At 30.6% G+C, this 14,177-nt stretch overlaps 2 protein-coding genes across 19 annotated transcripts in view; both read right to left on the minus strand.

The window, feature by feature from the left end:
• The window catches only part of LOC143229017 (protein Obscurin-like), a 207,836-nt gene extending 201,073 nt beyond the window's left edge, over positions 1-6,763 (minus strand). For 6 of the 12 annotated variants that reach the window (XR_013015605.1, XM_076460646.1, XM_076460648.1 and 3 more), the window contains exon 1: positions 1,288-1,369. Coding sequence is in view for 5 of the 12 variants with exons in the window: in XM_076460646.1 (XP_076316761.1) it covers positions 1,288-1,329 (42 nt within the window). In the remaining 7 variants the exon portion in view is untranslated. Of the gene's footprint in view, positions 1-1,287; positions 1,370-1,787; positions 1,848-6,552 lie in introns of those variants that run through there. The other 6 variants (XM_076460653.1, XM_076460652.1, XM_076460649.1 and 3 more) reach the window with 3 other exon arrangements.
• A 1,381-nt stretch (positions 6,764-8,144) lies between these two features.
• LOC143229016 (armadillo segment polarity protein-like) overlaps positions 8,145-14,177 on the minus strand; it is a 56,727-nt gene continuing 50,694 nt past the window's right edge. For 6 of the 7 annotated variants that reach the window (XM_076460634.1, XM_076460638.1, XM_076460635.1 and 3 more), the window contains one exon: positions 8,145-10,229. In XM_076460634.1, the coding sequence (XP_076316749.1) occupies positions 10,027-10,229 (203 nt within the window). In that variant the 3' untranslated portion in view covers positions 8,145-10,026. The remainder of the gene's footprint in view (positions 10,230-14,177) is intronic. The other variant, XM_076460641.1, reaches the window with a different exon arrangement.

The raw sequence follows: 14,177 nt of genomic DNA on the forward strand, positions 1-14,177 counted from the left end.
AAAAAACCTACTTCATAAAAGAAGTTTCCATTTTGCAGAATTTACAAACTTAAAATTCTAGATGGGCAACTCCATCAGTTTATTTTCAATGTTAAATAAACTTTTCTTTATTAGATATTTAGTCTTTACTACATTCATCTTTCTTTCTTTGCGCGAAATTCAAAACAAACAAACAAATCGTCTTTCTTTTATGTATCAGACGATTTCGAAAATAGCTGGATTTAGCCTTATGGAGTAAGAAATTAATTATTGACTAAACAAACTTAAGGTCTTTCGAAAGGTTAATAAAACGGGAATAATAAACTACCATTAATGCCTATGGCGAAGAGTGATTATTCTGTAAAAGCAGCCCTATTGGCAACATGGCTTTAAGAATCCATTAATTTTATCAGCGGTTCTTTTGGTGGAATATATAATGCCAAGACTTTTTTGTTTTTTAAGTTAAGAGCACTTGAGATAAGGGACGAATATATTATGTTACACGTTTTTTTATTATTATAACTTGGGTAAGAAAAAGTTAAATAAACGGTACTATTGTGTAAAACCTGTTTATTGTTTACTCATTTAATTATTGTTTAGTGTGTGTCAATTATTTAGATGTATAGAAACGATTACTATAACAGCCTCGAAAAGATGTTAAACTTATAGTTTGTTACTGTACGTTGGCCTAATGGTTTAACTGTTAAATGAGTTTTTTTTTTTTTTTTTTGCATCAAGCACAAAGCTACATAATGGGCTATCTGTGCTCTGCCCACCACGGGTATCGAAACCCGGATTTTAGCATGTAAGTCCGCAGACATACCGCTGAGCCACTGAAGGGGGCAGTTAAATGAGAGAGAGGAAATTATTTTTTAAAAAACGAAGCACAGGAATTTCTGTTAGATTTATTAGTGTAAACGATGCTTTCAGATAAAATATAAATTCAATTTCAAATGTTACCTTAAGCATGAGCATTTTCTTTGATTAACGGTTGTTGTAATGAAAAAATTTACACGGTGTGTTAGTTTTTTTAAAAATTAATCCAAGTTACTTAAATTTCATTGATGTAACGTTGGTAAAATTAAACTTATTAGTACAAAAATTCAGCAGGAATAGATTCCACCAATTTTTCGTAACTACTTAATAAAATCGCTGTTAAAATATTTTCGATTGTTCCTTTATTTAGAAATTTTACGCTATCAGTACAAAGGGCTAAATCTGCGCATAATCGTCTATAACCCTGAAATGAGAATACAAGGACGGCACATAGCCAACAGCACACACCGCCAACTCTTTGGCTGCTCTTACCTGACAGTATAGTAGAATTTGACTGTTGCTCTTATATTTCATCCACTACCTTAAAGTTTTTGCTGCAATAGGGCCACAAGTCCTGGGATTCAATGTTTTAAAAGTAAAAAAAAAAAAACAACACTGAAACTGTATGCACTGCATTTTGTATATGTAGAGGTCAGGTTAATTTAATATCACTTACGATTTTACTTTTGTAAATTCTTAAAATATACATAATATTTAACGACCCAAGTACAAAAAAAGCCTTCATTCAAATAAACCATACTATTTTAACTTTGAAAACTATTGTGAGAATTAGTTTATTTTTATTAAAATATACCTCACATTCCAGTAGTTAAAATCACTTTTTATCGAAATAAAGATATTCGTATATTGTACCTACTGATTGATATTTTCATGTTTTAATAGGAACTTCTGGTTTGTTTACTTTTGATTGAAAGAAATGCACGAAGTAAAATACCAGATAATTGTAATACTTTAACAGGATAATGACTAACCTAACTTACGTTGAAATTGCAGGAAGTGTTCAAAAGATGCGTAGGGCATGCAGAGGATGTTCACTAATAAAATCACCGAGACTTTTAGTGAGGGATGAAAGCGAGCGTAGAGAAATGAAAAGTTAAATATATCTTTGGATGACAGATTTCTTGGCAAAGAGCTAGCTTTTTGTTTCTCTTGAATAACGTGAAAGAAAATACCACGTACACATTAAAAACTAGAAAATCTCCCAAGAGTTAATCATGGAATTTTAAAATATGTCCATATTATTCCATCCTTGGTTTTTTTTTTTTTTTTAATGTTTGACATCAGGAAAAATGGAAATAATCATCAGTGGTGAATTATTTTCATGTTTTTATTTCATACACACTATAGTTCTCAGACATCTCTAAAACAGATAATTACTGTTTTTTTTTTTATAGCAAAGCCACATCGGGCTATCTGCTAAGCCCACTAAGGGGTATCAAATTCCTGATTTTTGCGTTGTAAATCCGTAGACTTACCGCTATATTAGGGGGGGGGAGCAAAACAGATGAACACGAGAAGAAAGTTTGTTTTACATATGAGCTCGCACTCCGCTAGTACAGCGGTAAGTCTACGGATTTACAACGTTAAAATCAAGGGTTCGATTTCCCTCGATGGGCTCAGCAGATAGTCCGATGTGGCTCTGCTATAAGAAAAAATACATAAATATGAGCTAACGCAACATATTTCCTCAAACTTTCAAAATAACTAAAATAATCTACTAAAAGTGAAATCAAATTAAACTATATTTTATAAAGACTGGCTATTATGACATACTGAAATGATAAAATAAGATTAACTTTAAAATTATGTAAATGGATTAACTTTATTTCAGATGTAAAATTGAAACTTTAATTGCATTTATAAAACTTCAATATTAATCAATTCTAAGACAGAGAAATAGAAATAAATTCGAATGGTTGGAAAATAAATACTAAGATTTTTTGGACAAAAACCGTAAAGTTTAATCGGACAAGGAACCATTTATAAACACCGCGTGGAATATTTAATTGAACGGCACTTTATACGCAAATTGTTAATGACACAGATCAGACCGATAAGGTTCCAGTACAGTCGTCCTTAATTTTGAATTACTGGTCATAAAGGTGGCAGCTAACTAACACAACATATCGTCACAACAATTTAATAGATAAACTGACATTCTGTTCAGTAATATCACGTATCGGACCTTACTTTCCGCAGTTTTACACAATACCATTTAAACTACGCCCATCTCCACTGGCTAATCGTTTAACTAAGTATCGTTTTATATGCAAAAACGGCTCGTTTGGGTTGAGAAAATATTTTACATAGAAGAGCGAACAACGTTTCGACCTTCTTCGTGAACCTGACCGAAGAAGGTCGAAACGTTGTTCGCTCTTCTATGTAAAATATTTTCTCAACCCAAACGAGCCGTTTTTGCATATAAAATTTTTCAACAAGTGGGTTTCTCGACATCGCTGATAAGTATCGTTTTATTTATACTGGAACCAAATGCCTCTTCAATGAACGGAGTAAGGTAACTAACAATGGAGAGAAGCTTACTGCATCAAGTGCACACGAATTTTCTACAAAAGTCGGCTTAAATTAATTCAGCAGTTTTTTAATGTTTGCTTTCAAGTAATAAACATCTATAATATCTTCCTATAATTATACCTTCAATATATACATCAACATCCTGACAGAATACAGAAAAAAAAAAACAACAACAACAAAAAAAAAAAACACCATGAAGTTTAGGACGTTTTGGTCGTGACATTTTTTGGAACATTTGTGTTAAACCCATCAGTAGGGTATAAGCAGTAAAAGGCATTTCTGTTTCTAGTATTTCGTGTATAGATTTTAGTCTACGTGTAAACAAGAGTAGTGAACTGACATTTTTTTCTGTCACCAACAAACCGCAGACTTGGGGACGGCTTTGGTCACACCAAGAACAGATCAGAGTCAGTTGGCAGTATGCAAGTGTTAATTCATCAATTCACGATATTTCACGCCCTAGTTGAATTTCTGAAAAAGGGACCAGCTCACGAGAAATTGTTTTTGCGCAAAGCTACATACCATAATATAAAAGACTATTTAGTGTAGATATTAGTAATTATTTTATTTTTGAAATAAATATTTCATGACTGTTTAGTTGTTTTTATTATAAGAGAGTGAAAGGAGACGATTATTGGAAGTTGTGTTTGTAACTTATTGATGTAGAGAATATAACGAACAGACGATTAAGCAATAAATATATCAACAGTGTGAGATGATCGGGAAAAAAGCAGAGCGGACGAGACACAAATTAAAATGGCGTGAAAGACATACACGGACAAAGTAGGAAAACCTAAAAGTTAATATATGTCAGATCAAGACTAACGATTCACTTCGTCAAAGTAACTGATTCTGTGTCGACCTAGACAAAAAGTTGACTTTTATTAGAAATAGGCCTAAATAAGAAAAAGGAGCAAACGGTTTCAGAAGTGTAGGACATAACTGCGGTAACTTAATTAAAAGTAAATGAACTATGCTCAGATAATTTGGCGACAGTGATATAGAAAACAACAGCTTGTCAATTGAAATTCTAATTCAATTGAATAGGTCTAAGTAGACTTTTGACAAGAAGAAAACTATGTAGTGTTCATGATATGCCTATGGTCATTTATAAAGTACACAAGTTGTTTTACATACGTTTAACTAGTTCCAAATATATATACACAGCGTTAAAAACAAATGAAGTGACTACTATTCAAATTTTCGTTCGAATCTACCGCAAACAAGTCACAGATGAATCCTCAGCCCAACACACACTATGTATCTATATTTACTTATATAAGTAGCTCAACCTTTAACACTCCTACGAAAAGCGGGGCCTAATAGGCCCCAGAGCAACTTGAAAAGTTATTAATATTAGGCTAATAAATTTGTATTTAAATGAAGTGTTAACAATTGGCAAATACATGGTGGCCCGTAAGTCCCTATCGATCCATATATCTTATGTATCCAGTGTATCTGTGTGCTGTCCTTCATTCTCGCTGCATATTATGCGCTCACGTACCCATGTGCTTGTCACAATACGCTTTTCAAGTGTAAATGGGCTTACATCGGCCATATTTCTCTGAAAAAAAAGAAACAAATTTATAATACATACGTAATTGAATACAACATAATACATGAATGGGTAGGGACTTACGGGCCACCCTCTATAACTGATACACGATATATCCGCGCACAGCCGTTCTTGATTTTCAGTTATAAATGAGATGTAAGAGAGTCAACAGCATCCATCAGTAATTCTAGTTTCACAGAATAGAGAGATCTAACCCTGTTTTCCTATAACGTACCCATGGCCCAGAAGCGCGAATAACTTTGTTTCAGCAACGAGACGCAAGTCACGACTTATTGGATTAACATTCTCAATCCCTCATCATGGATTTCTTATTTCTGTTAAAGATACTCGACGGCTATAATTATTTGTAGTTCATCAATAGTCAAAATGTGATGCTCTTGAAACGAATTTAATAGGGCATTTTTATTATTTATTTGTATAGAAAGTATAAACTTTACCATATTCAATACATTAAACTTCAGTAGCCACCGTAAAGCGGCAACAACAAAAAATCGTTTATTTTAAAACACGTTTGAAATCTTGCAGTTTGGAAAAAAAATTTCCTAGTTTAACACACGAACTACAATCGATATTGAACACAAAGTGGTTATTCACCTTTTTTCGTGTTCCATTAAGTTTCAGATTGTTTTCAAGCCACAACCTTAGTTATAAACAAGTAACCACTTTTCATGCGATTATTTGATACGATATTCATTCATGTACATAGTAAAACCTGAAAATTTTCGGTTGAATCTATTTCGTAAAAAAACAAACACGAGAAAACAACAATATCAAACTAAAAATAATAATGAAAATGTTTAAGTGATAAAAAACAAAGTTTCAAGCCTAGATCAAAGTACATGCGAAATTGACATTTCGCCAACAAACAAGTCTAGACTTCAGAATTATGCCAGCTAACTCTTAAGTACTGTAATTAAACAGCCAGGGAACTACACCACTACAAGTTATCTAACCTTCAACTTAACTTGCATCAAAACTGGGTTAAAACTTATTTTCCAAACTTTAATAAATGTTCTATTTTTATAAAATCTTGAATTACCATCGCAGTAGTAGATATAGGCTCCATAGATTTTTTTCTATACATTTTTTAAACTTTATGCACTAACTTGTTTGAGGACACGACTTTCTTGGTAACAAGTCCTCTAGTAATATCGTCATCACACAAATTAAATAAAAATAGTCACTACTCTAGTTCATTCTACTAACTTTTGGTAAGACTTTCTGAAGTATTTACTTTAAAAAAAGCTTTTGTTTTTGGTCAATTTTTTACAAAGAATGACAGTCCAAACCATAATACTACTCAAATCGATGCAATACGAAATACCCACTAATGGTTAACGATATATGAACAAACCAGTAATTTAATGGTTAAGAACTAAATATGAAAACAGCCATGACTAACAGGTCAAATATTTTCATCGAGCAACTGATTCCATGGAATCGTTTGATGGTTTCATTGTTGCACAGTTATCAATTTAACTATTAACAGCCCTTGAACAATGATGCATTCTCTACCTCCCCTAAAAACTAATATAAAATGAGGCAGCCTGTGCCAAGTACCCGACAGCTGTACTGAATCTACACTTGGCAATCAGTTAAAAAACCTCTTCATTGCTACTTCAACTTACCTTGCACGAGAAGATTGACGTCACACACTGAACACGCTTACGGTCAGCTTCTGAATCGCCGTTACGTTTATTCCCAAATAATTAAAACCATCAAAATAACCAGCCACAGTAACTAATTGCACAATTCCATACTAGCTTCTCCCACGTTGACGAACTCGCTAGCTCAGCACGTTTTACGCGTGCAGTCCGTTCTACAGGCATGGTTTAAAATAGAATTTCTATAACGTGTGCACAGTTAGATTTGATGATACAGCATCCACTGTCGCTATGCTTGTGTAGCTATCTGGTATGCCCACTCTATCTCTCAGATAACATGTCAACATCATACTTCAAGAACTCACGAAATATTGTAATAAAGTGCCAAGCAATTTCTGGCCCTATTCTATTCTTAAATATCAAAAGCGATAAACTTTTCATCATGGGATAACAAAAATAAGTTTAAGTTTTAAAAACGAAAAATATATTTTATTAAAATACGGTTTTACATTAATACAACACAATTTTTTACATCACTTTATTAGTCTTTATTCCCATCGAATATCGTACGTTAAATATGACTCCACTATTTTTTCAAAAAAAAAAAAATATATATATATATACACACACACACACACCAAGTAAAATAATTGTCCACAGTGCTTATGATTATAATTTAATAACACGTGTGTGCGTTTATGAAGTAGGAAAAATGTTTATATTTCAAATTATTCTGGTCGACTGTCGTTGATGTCATTAATTTTTTTTTTTAATACAATCATATACCACGCAAATTTTGTATTATTTCAGGTAATTCGTCCTCTTAATTAATACTTCAGTGAATTATGAGCTTTTTACTTGTAAATACATGACATTCAGTTTAATTTCGTGTTATTGGTACCATGTTTAAGTTTGTGTATCTATTACTGGATTACAAGATTTATTAACAGATACTATTGTGATAACAAAGTGTCAAACAGCTGCATATTCCCAAAGAGTTTATTTTGGTAAAACTTTCTGGAGATGAAGAGCATTATGGTTTCAACATTAGAAACATTAATATTTTTAATTTTAAGTGGAAAAATCACACGTTTTTTTTATAAAACATATATAGCAAATTACAACACGTTAAGGTTCTAATAACCCATGAGTGAAAGCAAAGAACATAATAACTTATCAATCACACTATATTGGCAAAATCTAGTGCCGACAAGGTCTTTCACTCAGTACCAAGATTCATCCGGTACACTGGGATAAGAAAAATTTAGTAGTGGTCTAGACACTATATACACCATTAATTTTCATTAAAACTGTTAAAATTAAATAGGTTCTGTACATAACTTCTAAATTACGTTTTTTAGACACAAGTTTTATTTCATTAAAATAAATTTTTAACTTAAGAATAAACAATGTACCATAGGTTCTTTATGAAATTATTCAATTCAATTTCAAAGGGTTTTGAGAGACAAAAACCAAGTACCGTTTTAATTTCCTAGGACAATTTCAAATTAAAGCAAAACATGCGTTTGGATTTAAAAGTTCACTTTATTTTCACCTTGAAATAAGTTCAAATGTATAATACTCTAGTACCATTCAGAAGAAAAGTAGGAAACAAGTCAATATGGAAGCACTTTATTACAAATATCTACCCACAACAACTGATACATAATAGAAACAACACATGTGACAATGAGTTATTCTGATTGAAAAACTCCACGAGATAATTATTCCATATCAAATTAAAGGACAATTTAATAATAAAGACCTTTATCACAGGAGACAAATTATTCTCTGCAACTACAGTAAATTATTACATGTGCATACTGTTTTATCACCAACACTTGTAGATCACAAAACATTTCCAACCATCTTGAATTTCTTCAAGTTGGCCAATACACTGATACAAGTTGCACCTTTTTTTTCCATACTCCCATTAAGATTTAGTGTCTGTCAATAATACAGTAAACCAGCAATATAACCTATAACTATCAGAGTTACAGGTTTGAAGAAAAAACAAACAAAACTAAATGTGGATTCTCAAAAGTACATATAAATTAATCTCTTTCATTAATATAAATGTACAGTTATTCACTCACATAAAAATGAACTTAAGTAAAACTTGAAACTTTTCATGAATATTAAAACAATAGGTTCCAGCATAATGGCAAGAGCCCTCCTACATAAAAACACCAAATTATTTTAAACTCTTACAACCAAATGGAAGTTGCAGTGATGTTTTTTTTTTCTATGTTCATGAATATTTATATATGTATAAAACACACGAAAATTCCAGACTAAGCTAGTTTGCAGTCCATAAATAAATTTTATTATACGAAAATATAGAATAGAATAACTTGTCTCCTGGATTAAATAATGTGTAAAAATGAAATTGATTCTTTTAGTAATGAAGAGCAGATGGTGTAAAACTATGTATTAAAACCCACTTTAGAAAAGAGGAATATATTCCTCTTTTCTAAACTCTCATATATATAAAATACATAACACATACGTAAGCAATACTTGAAAAATCAACATATCATGAATTGCACACTACAGGAACAAATACCAAATTCCTAGTTTTAAACAGACTGGACCATCATTACTCTATATGTTAATAAATTTAAATATTTCCATCTACGTATGATTCCACACTTCCAAAAACTGCCCTGCAATGTTAATACAATTAGAACAAACAAAATGTTATTTGATTGACATGGGAAGTTTATTTCAGTATTCCTTTTGACAAAAATAACAGTAGTAATAAATTCAAAAACCCTCAACCAATTAAATGAAGATAATTTCATTATTAAATATTAGAGGGAGGGGAACTGCATTTTGTAATTTTGATGTAATATGTTGTAAAATTTAATGCCTCTAAACTTTTGCACAAGTGTCAAAATCGTTTACATATAGTTTTGAACTGACTCTCATGAAGGACACAGCACCTTCACTGAATGCAGATTGTTTCCAAATGTCAAATCCATGCAGATTAACTGAACAATGCATACACTAAAATACACAACTTCATCCAACTGAATGTAACAAACGTTAAAAATGTCTCCAAAAAGTTACTTATGTGATGTCACTACTTCAAAGAAAGTTATGTGATGTCACAACTTCAGAGAAAGTATCAAACTGTCTAAGACTTGTACAAGAGATCAAACTATTAATTGAAGAAGCAAAAAAAAACTACAAAATAAAGTTCAACCACCTGTACCTGCAAATATTTATGTTATCTTAATATAATAAGTTTTATTATTAAAGCAGAATTTCTTCAGATGATACAAATGTCTTTATACTTGTTCAAGAAACAATTTAAACATGTAATATTTCTTACAATTAATAAACTCCAGCCATTTTGAATTTAATTTACTATCACCTATTATCAAAACCCCTGAACACAACCTTTCTTCAAAATGCACTCTGAAAGAAGGAATGATAGAAGTAACCCACAACTAGCTGCCTTCCTATTAAACACAACTTTCACTTCCCAATAACTCAGAGATCAGTGTCATACCAAGCAGTCAGCTGGGTACTGCCATCTTGTTGAGAAGGGGGGTGGGGCAAAGTTGACTCTAAATTATCAAAGTTCAAGTCACCTGGTGATCCTAAATCCATCTCTGTATCCATTGGTGCATACCCAGTGCCACCACCAAGATCCAGCCCTTGCATGGAATCAATAGGGACCTGTGAATCAAAACCTAAACACAGAAAATATTTGTTACATTCTTGCTACATAGAAGGATTTAAAAAAATGTTTCACTTCAATCTTTTTTTACATAAAGCACTAAATACATTACAAAAAAATAATTAAACTTACTAAAATATAGTTTGCTAAAATAAAGCAATACAATACAGCCCATACATTGTTCCTTTAATATGCAGATATTTTTAGCAATACCTACTATTTTCCAAAACCAGAGATAAATGTGGCTTTAGAAAGTAAAACTGCATATCCCATAAGCTCCTTCAAATATGCAATTGTATGGGAGTCACAATAGCCCTAACACAAAGCAAGTAACATTTTGTATAATGCAGTAACAGAGTATTTACACTTGCAAATACTTAAGTATTCGGTGCCTTACATTTCTATGAAGCAGCAATTTATTGCTTGCTCCCTTGTCTCAGTGATGTGCACTTCTTTTAGAAAGTAAAACATGTTTAAGAATTAAAAGTACTGCCAATTTCAATTTAAAAGAATGTAAAGAGAAAAAAAAGTCAAGTTTCATAAAGTTGAATGAAAATTATGACTGAAAAACAATTTTTTAGACACTAAAATATTGTGCAAGACAATATCTAACACCAAATTTTGTGCAGTTAAAAATTTTAACCCTATCAATACAGTTGCTAATCAAAGGCCATGTCATCTCATTTGTTGATTCACATTCAAAATTGTATTAAACTACTATTTCATAAATGTATGCCAATAAGTTTGGTAACAAATTGCAACTACAATGCAAAATTTAGTACTATACATTTAATTTTTAATCTGAGAGCAAATAGTTAAAAAAAGAAATCATAAACATTAATTTTATGTCATATGTTGAATGCAGCATTGGTTCAAATTAGATGTTTGTGATGTCCAAATAAACTCTACAGTTTCTTATGAAGTAGGAACTCAAATGACCAATACTGAAAAGCTATGATATATTAACTTCCTATCTTTTCTACATGCTGAAATATCATTATGTGACGATGACAAAAGAAGGTTGAAATGTTGTTCGTTCCTCTACTAGTGCTTCCTCTATCCATACCAGCTGTTTTTAAATATATAATTTTCTCTACAAGTGGGTTTTCTTGTCGTCATGAATTATTGTTACATTTACTGAATCAAACAGTGACTCCACTCATCTCTCAGTTTTTAGAAATGGTTTGTACAGGTACAACTGAAAAGTGTGTGTAATGTCAGAAAACCCAAGTTATTTACAGTAAACATTTATGCTTGTGTTATAATTTGTAATCATTCTAGAAAAAAAAAACATAATTTATACTTCTTTCCCAATTTTATATGGTGGTTACAATGTTGGTCAAACTCAACCTGTACAGGGAAGCAGTGGTGAAAATAACAGATAAAAGTTTTTAATTCTATAAAAAGATTTGACGGTTATCTGGAAGTTATAGACTTCACACATGAAATTTGAAAAGAAAAAAAAAGGACAATAAAAACTTCAAACTTAATAAGAAAATCTGATATTTTGCATATGAAAGCCTTGTAATGTTTACTAATAAGCTGCAAAATTTTATAAAGATACATGTACGTTAATAAAACCCATAGTATAAATAATTTCATGAATACTTTTATGGTTACAAGCTCATATTATTAGGGTCAATACATAAGCTAAAATAATAATAGCAGAAAACACTTAACTCATTGCACAGAAACCCTCAATCCTTGAATATTATATTTTTGGACAAGATTTGAGTAGATTTTTGTAAAAAAAAACAACAACAAACTAAACATTTCTTAGAAGACAAAAAAGTTTTTTCTTCTTAAAATATTTCAACGAACACCAACATCAAAACAACTTTAATTAGATACATTTTAACTATCATATAAACTGTCCATAAAAGTGAATGAGTTACATACATCTGAAATAATGCATAATAAAAAATTAGCGCATACCAATTCAATGATCCTCAGATTCGAAAGCACAAAGAATATGGGAAAAACAGGCATTAGTCAGATACACAATCAAAGAATTCTGTTTCTCAAAATAAATACCTCAACAATCCTGATATTACAATAAAAAATTGTAATTTTTCTTTCCATCTGAAGATGTTAAAAGTTTGTATATATAAGTTTGAACAAACAAATATCTTTACATTTGCTGCTCTGTACAGAAACTATCTTTTCTTTGATCAAATTCCATGTACCTTACTACACACTTTGAGTGTTTACAAAAGTTTGTGCATTATGGATTAATTTATTACCAAACAATATATATAATACTAAAAACTGATGATAAAGCAACAAAATAAACAAAAGTATGTCTTGTAATGCTATAGCTATAATTAGTTTTTGAAATTCAGAGTCTCCTCTACATTTATCAATAATTATAAAAAACAATAACAACTTTTAGAAAAATATTGTTTGACCAATTTTATATACACAAAGGTTCTGGCAACAATCTTATCAGATATTAAAAAAAATATATATATATCTTAAATATGCTTTGCTCATATTTAAAACCCTTAACCAAGTTGTTGAAAAGTTTCTAAGCAGTATTTAGTTTATGATCAAATATTATAATTTTATTTATAATTACTATCACTTTGTAAATTGTGAAATTTTCTTGGAGAGAAGAAAAAATAGAAATTCTCCCTTTTTTCATAAAATCTCATTTTTATTATCACCACCAGAAAGTTCACAATTTGTCTAATATAAAAAATGTCCAAGGATACATCTTTTGAGTAAATTATTTCTACAACTTTTTTTTTTACCATCTTTTGGCCAGTGTGGGCATTATTGGGTAACTGTCTCAAAATGAAGACAGTATCAAGCCACATGAATGATGAAACTTCATAAAAAAAATTAAACAGAAATAAACAACTAAAAATCTGGATTTTTGAACTTTTATAACTTTGTAGTAAATGTGCTCTCCTCATAAGATGTTGGATATTTATTAATGTATTTATCATCATTTTCTACTTTAGCAAACTCACAAAGATTTACCAATTACCTTTTAAAATGATATTATAATTACCTTTGTCAAGCATTATGTAATAAATTTTGAAGAATATTTGTAGTTGCAATCAGCTTATACCTAATATAATAGTTTGCTTTTAGTAAAAATGTTCTTGTGTGCTCTTTGAATGAAAACAACTGAAAAAAATTATAATCAGGAAAAAAAAAAAGATGTCACTTGTTCTCCCCCATACATGATACCTTTTCATGCATAATTTCCATTACTTTTAAAAAGATGTAAATTAACACAAAAATATTAGCAATGAAAACTACATAAAGAGAATAAAAAATCTCAGATCTATGGCTAGGTGTTAAAAACTTTATATTGGAATCCTTTATTCACCTTATGGGAACTCAGGTAGTTTGGGTCAACAAAACCACAAAGTAATGCTACAATCACTATCTAGTCTATACTGATCTATAATCCTGTCTATCATAACATTTTTCAAAGATGGACCTTTATCAGAGATTGTTTAAACCATATCCTCTAACATCACAAAAGGGTAACAAAAAAGAGTTGTTAAAAAATTGAAAGAGGTAATACCAAAACACCAGAAAATCAAAACACATGTAAAGTTTGGATTTTTTAAAATTTGAAATATCTTTACACATCTTACTAAGTTATAATTAAGAAGAATGTGGAAATAAAAATATTTGCAGTTTACTTTTTATAACTTTTAAACCTATTTGCTGGTTTTCAGCATTTAAATGGTAACATTTAGAGTATTATGCTGTATATATAAACAGCATTTCACAGAATCTTATCTCACTCATTGTCTAGCTCAGTTGATGATTGTTATAGAATTAAAATTTTAGAGAACTGTGAGAAAAAAAATGCAAATCTAAAATTTTATTTTCACATGTTTCTTAATCTAAGCTGCAATAAATAACTTAAAAAGGATGTGGTATAACAAGTTGAGAAACAATGGATAATAATTTCTTGGCAAATTTCAACCTACACTTT

This window comes from Tachypleus tridentatus, chromosome 10, assembly GCF_004210375.1.
Source record: "Tachypleus tridentatus isolate NWPU-2018 chromosome 10, ASM421037v1, whole genome shotgun sequence".
Classification (NCBI taxonomy): domain Eukaryota; kingdom Metazoa; phylum Arthropoda; class Merostomata; order Xiphosura; family Limulidae; genus Tachypleus; species Tachypleus tridentatus.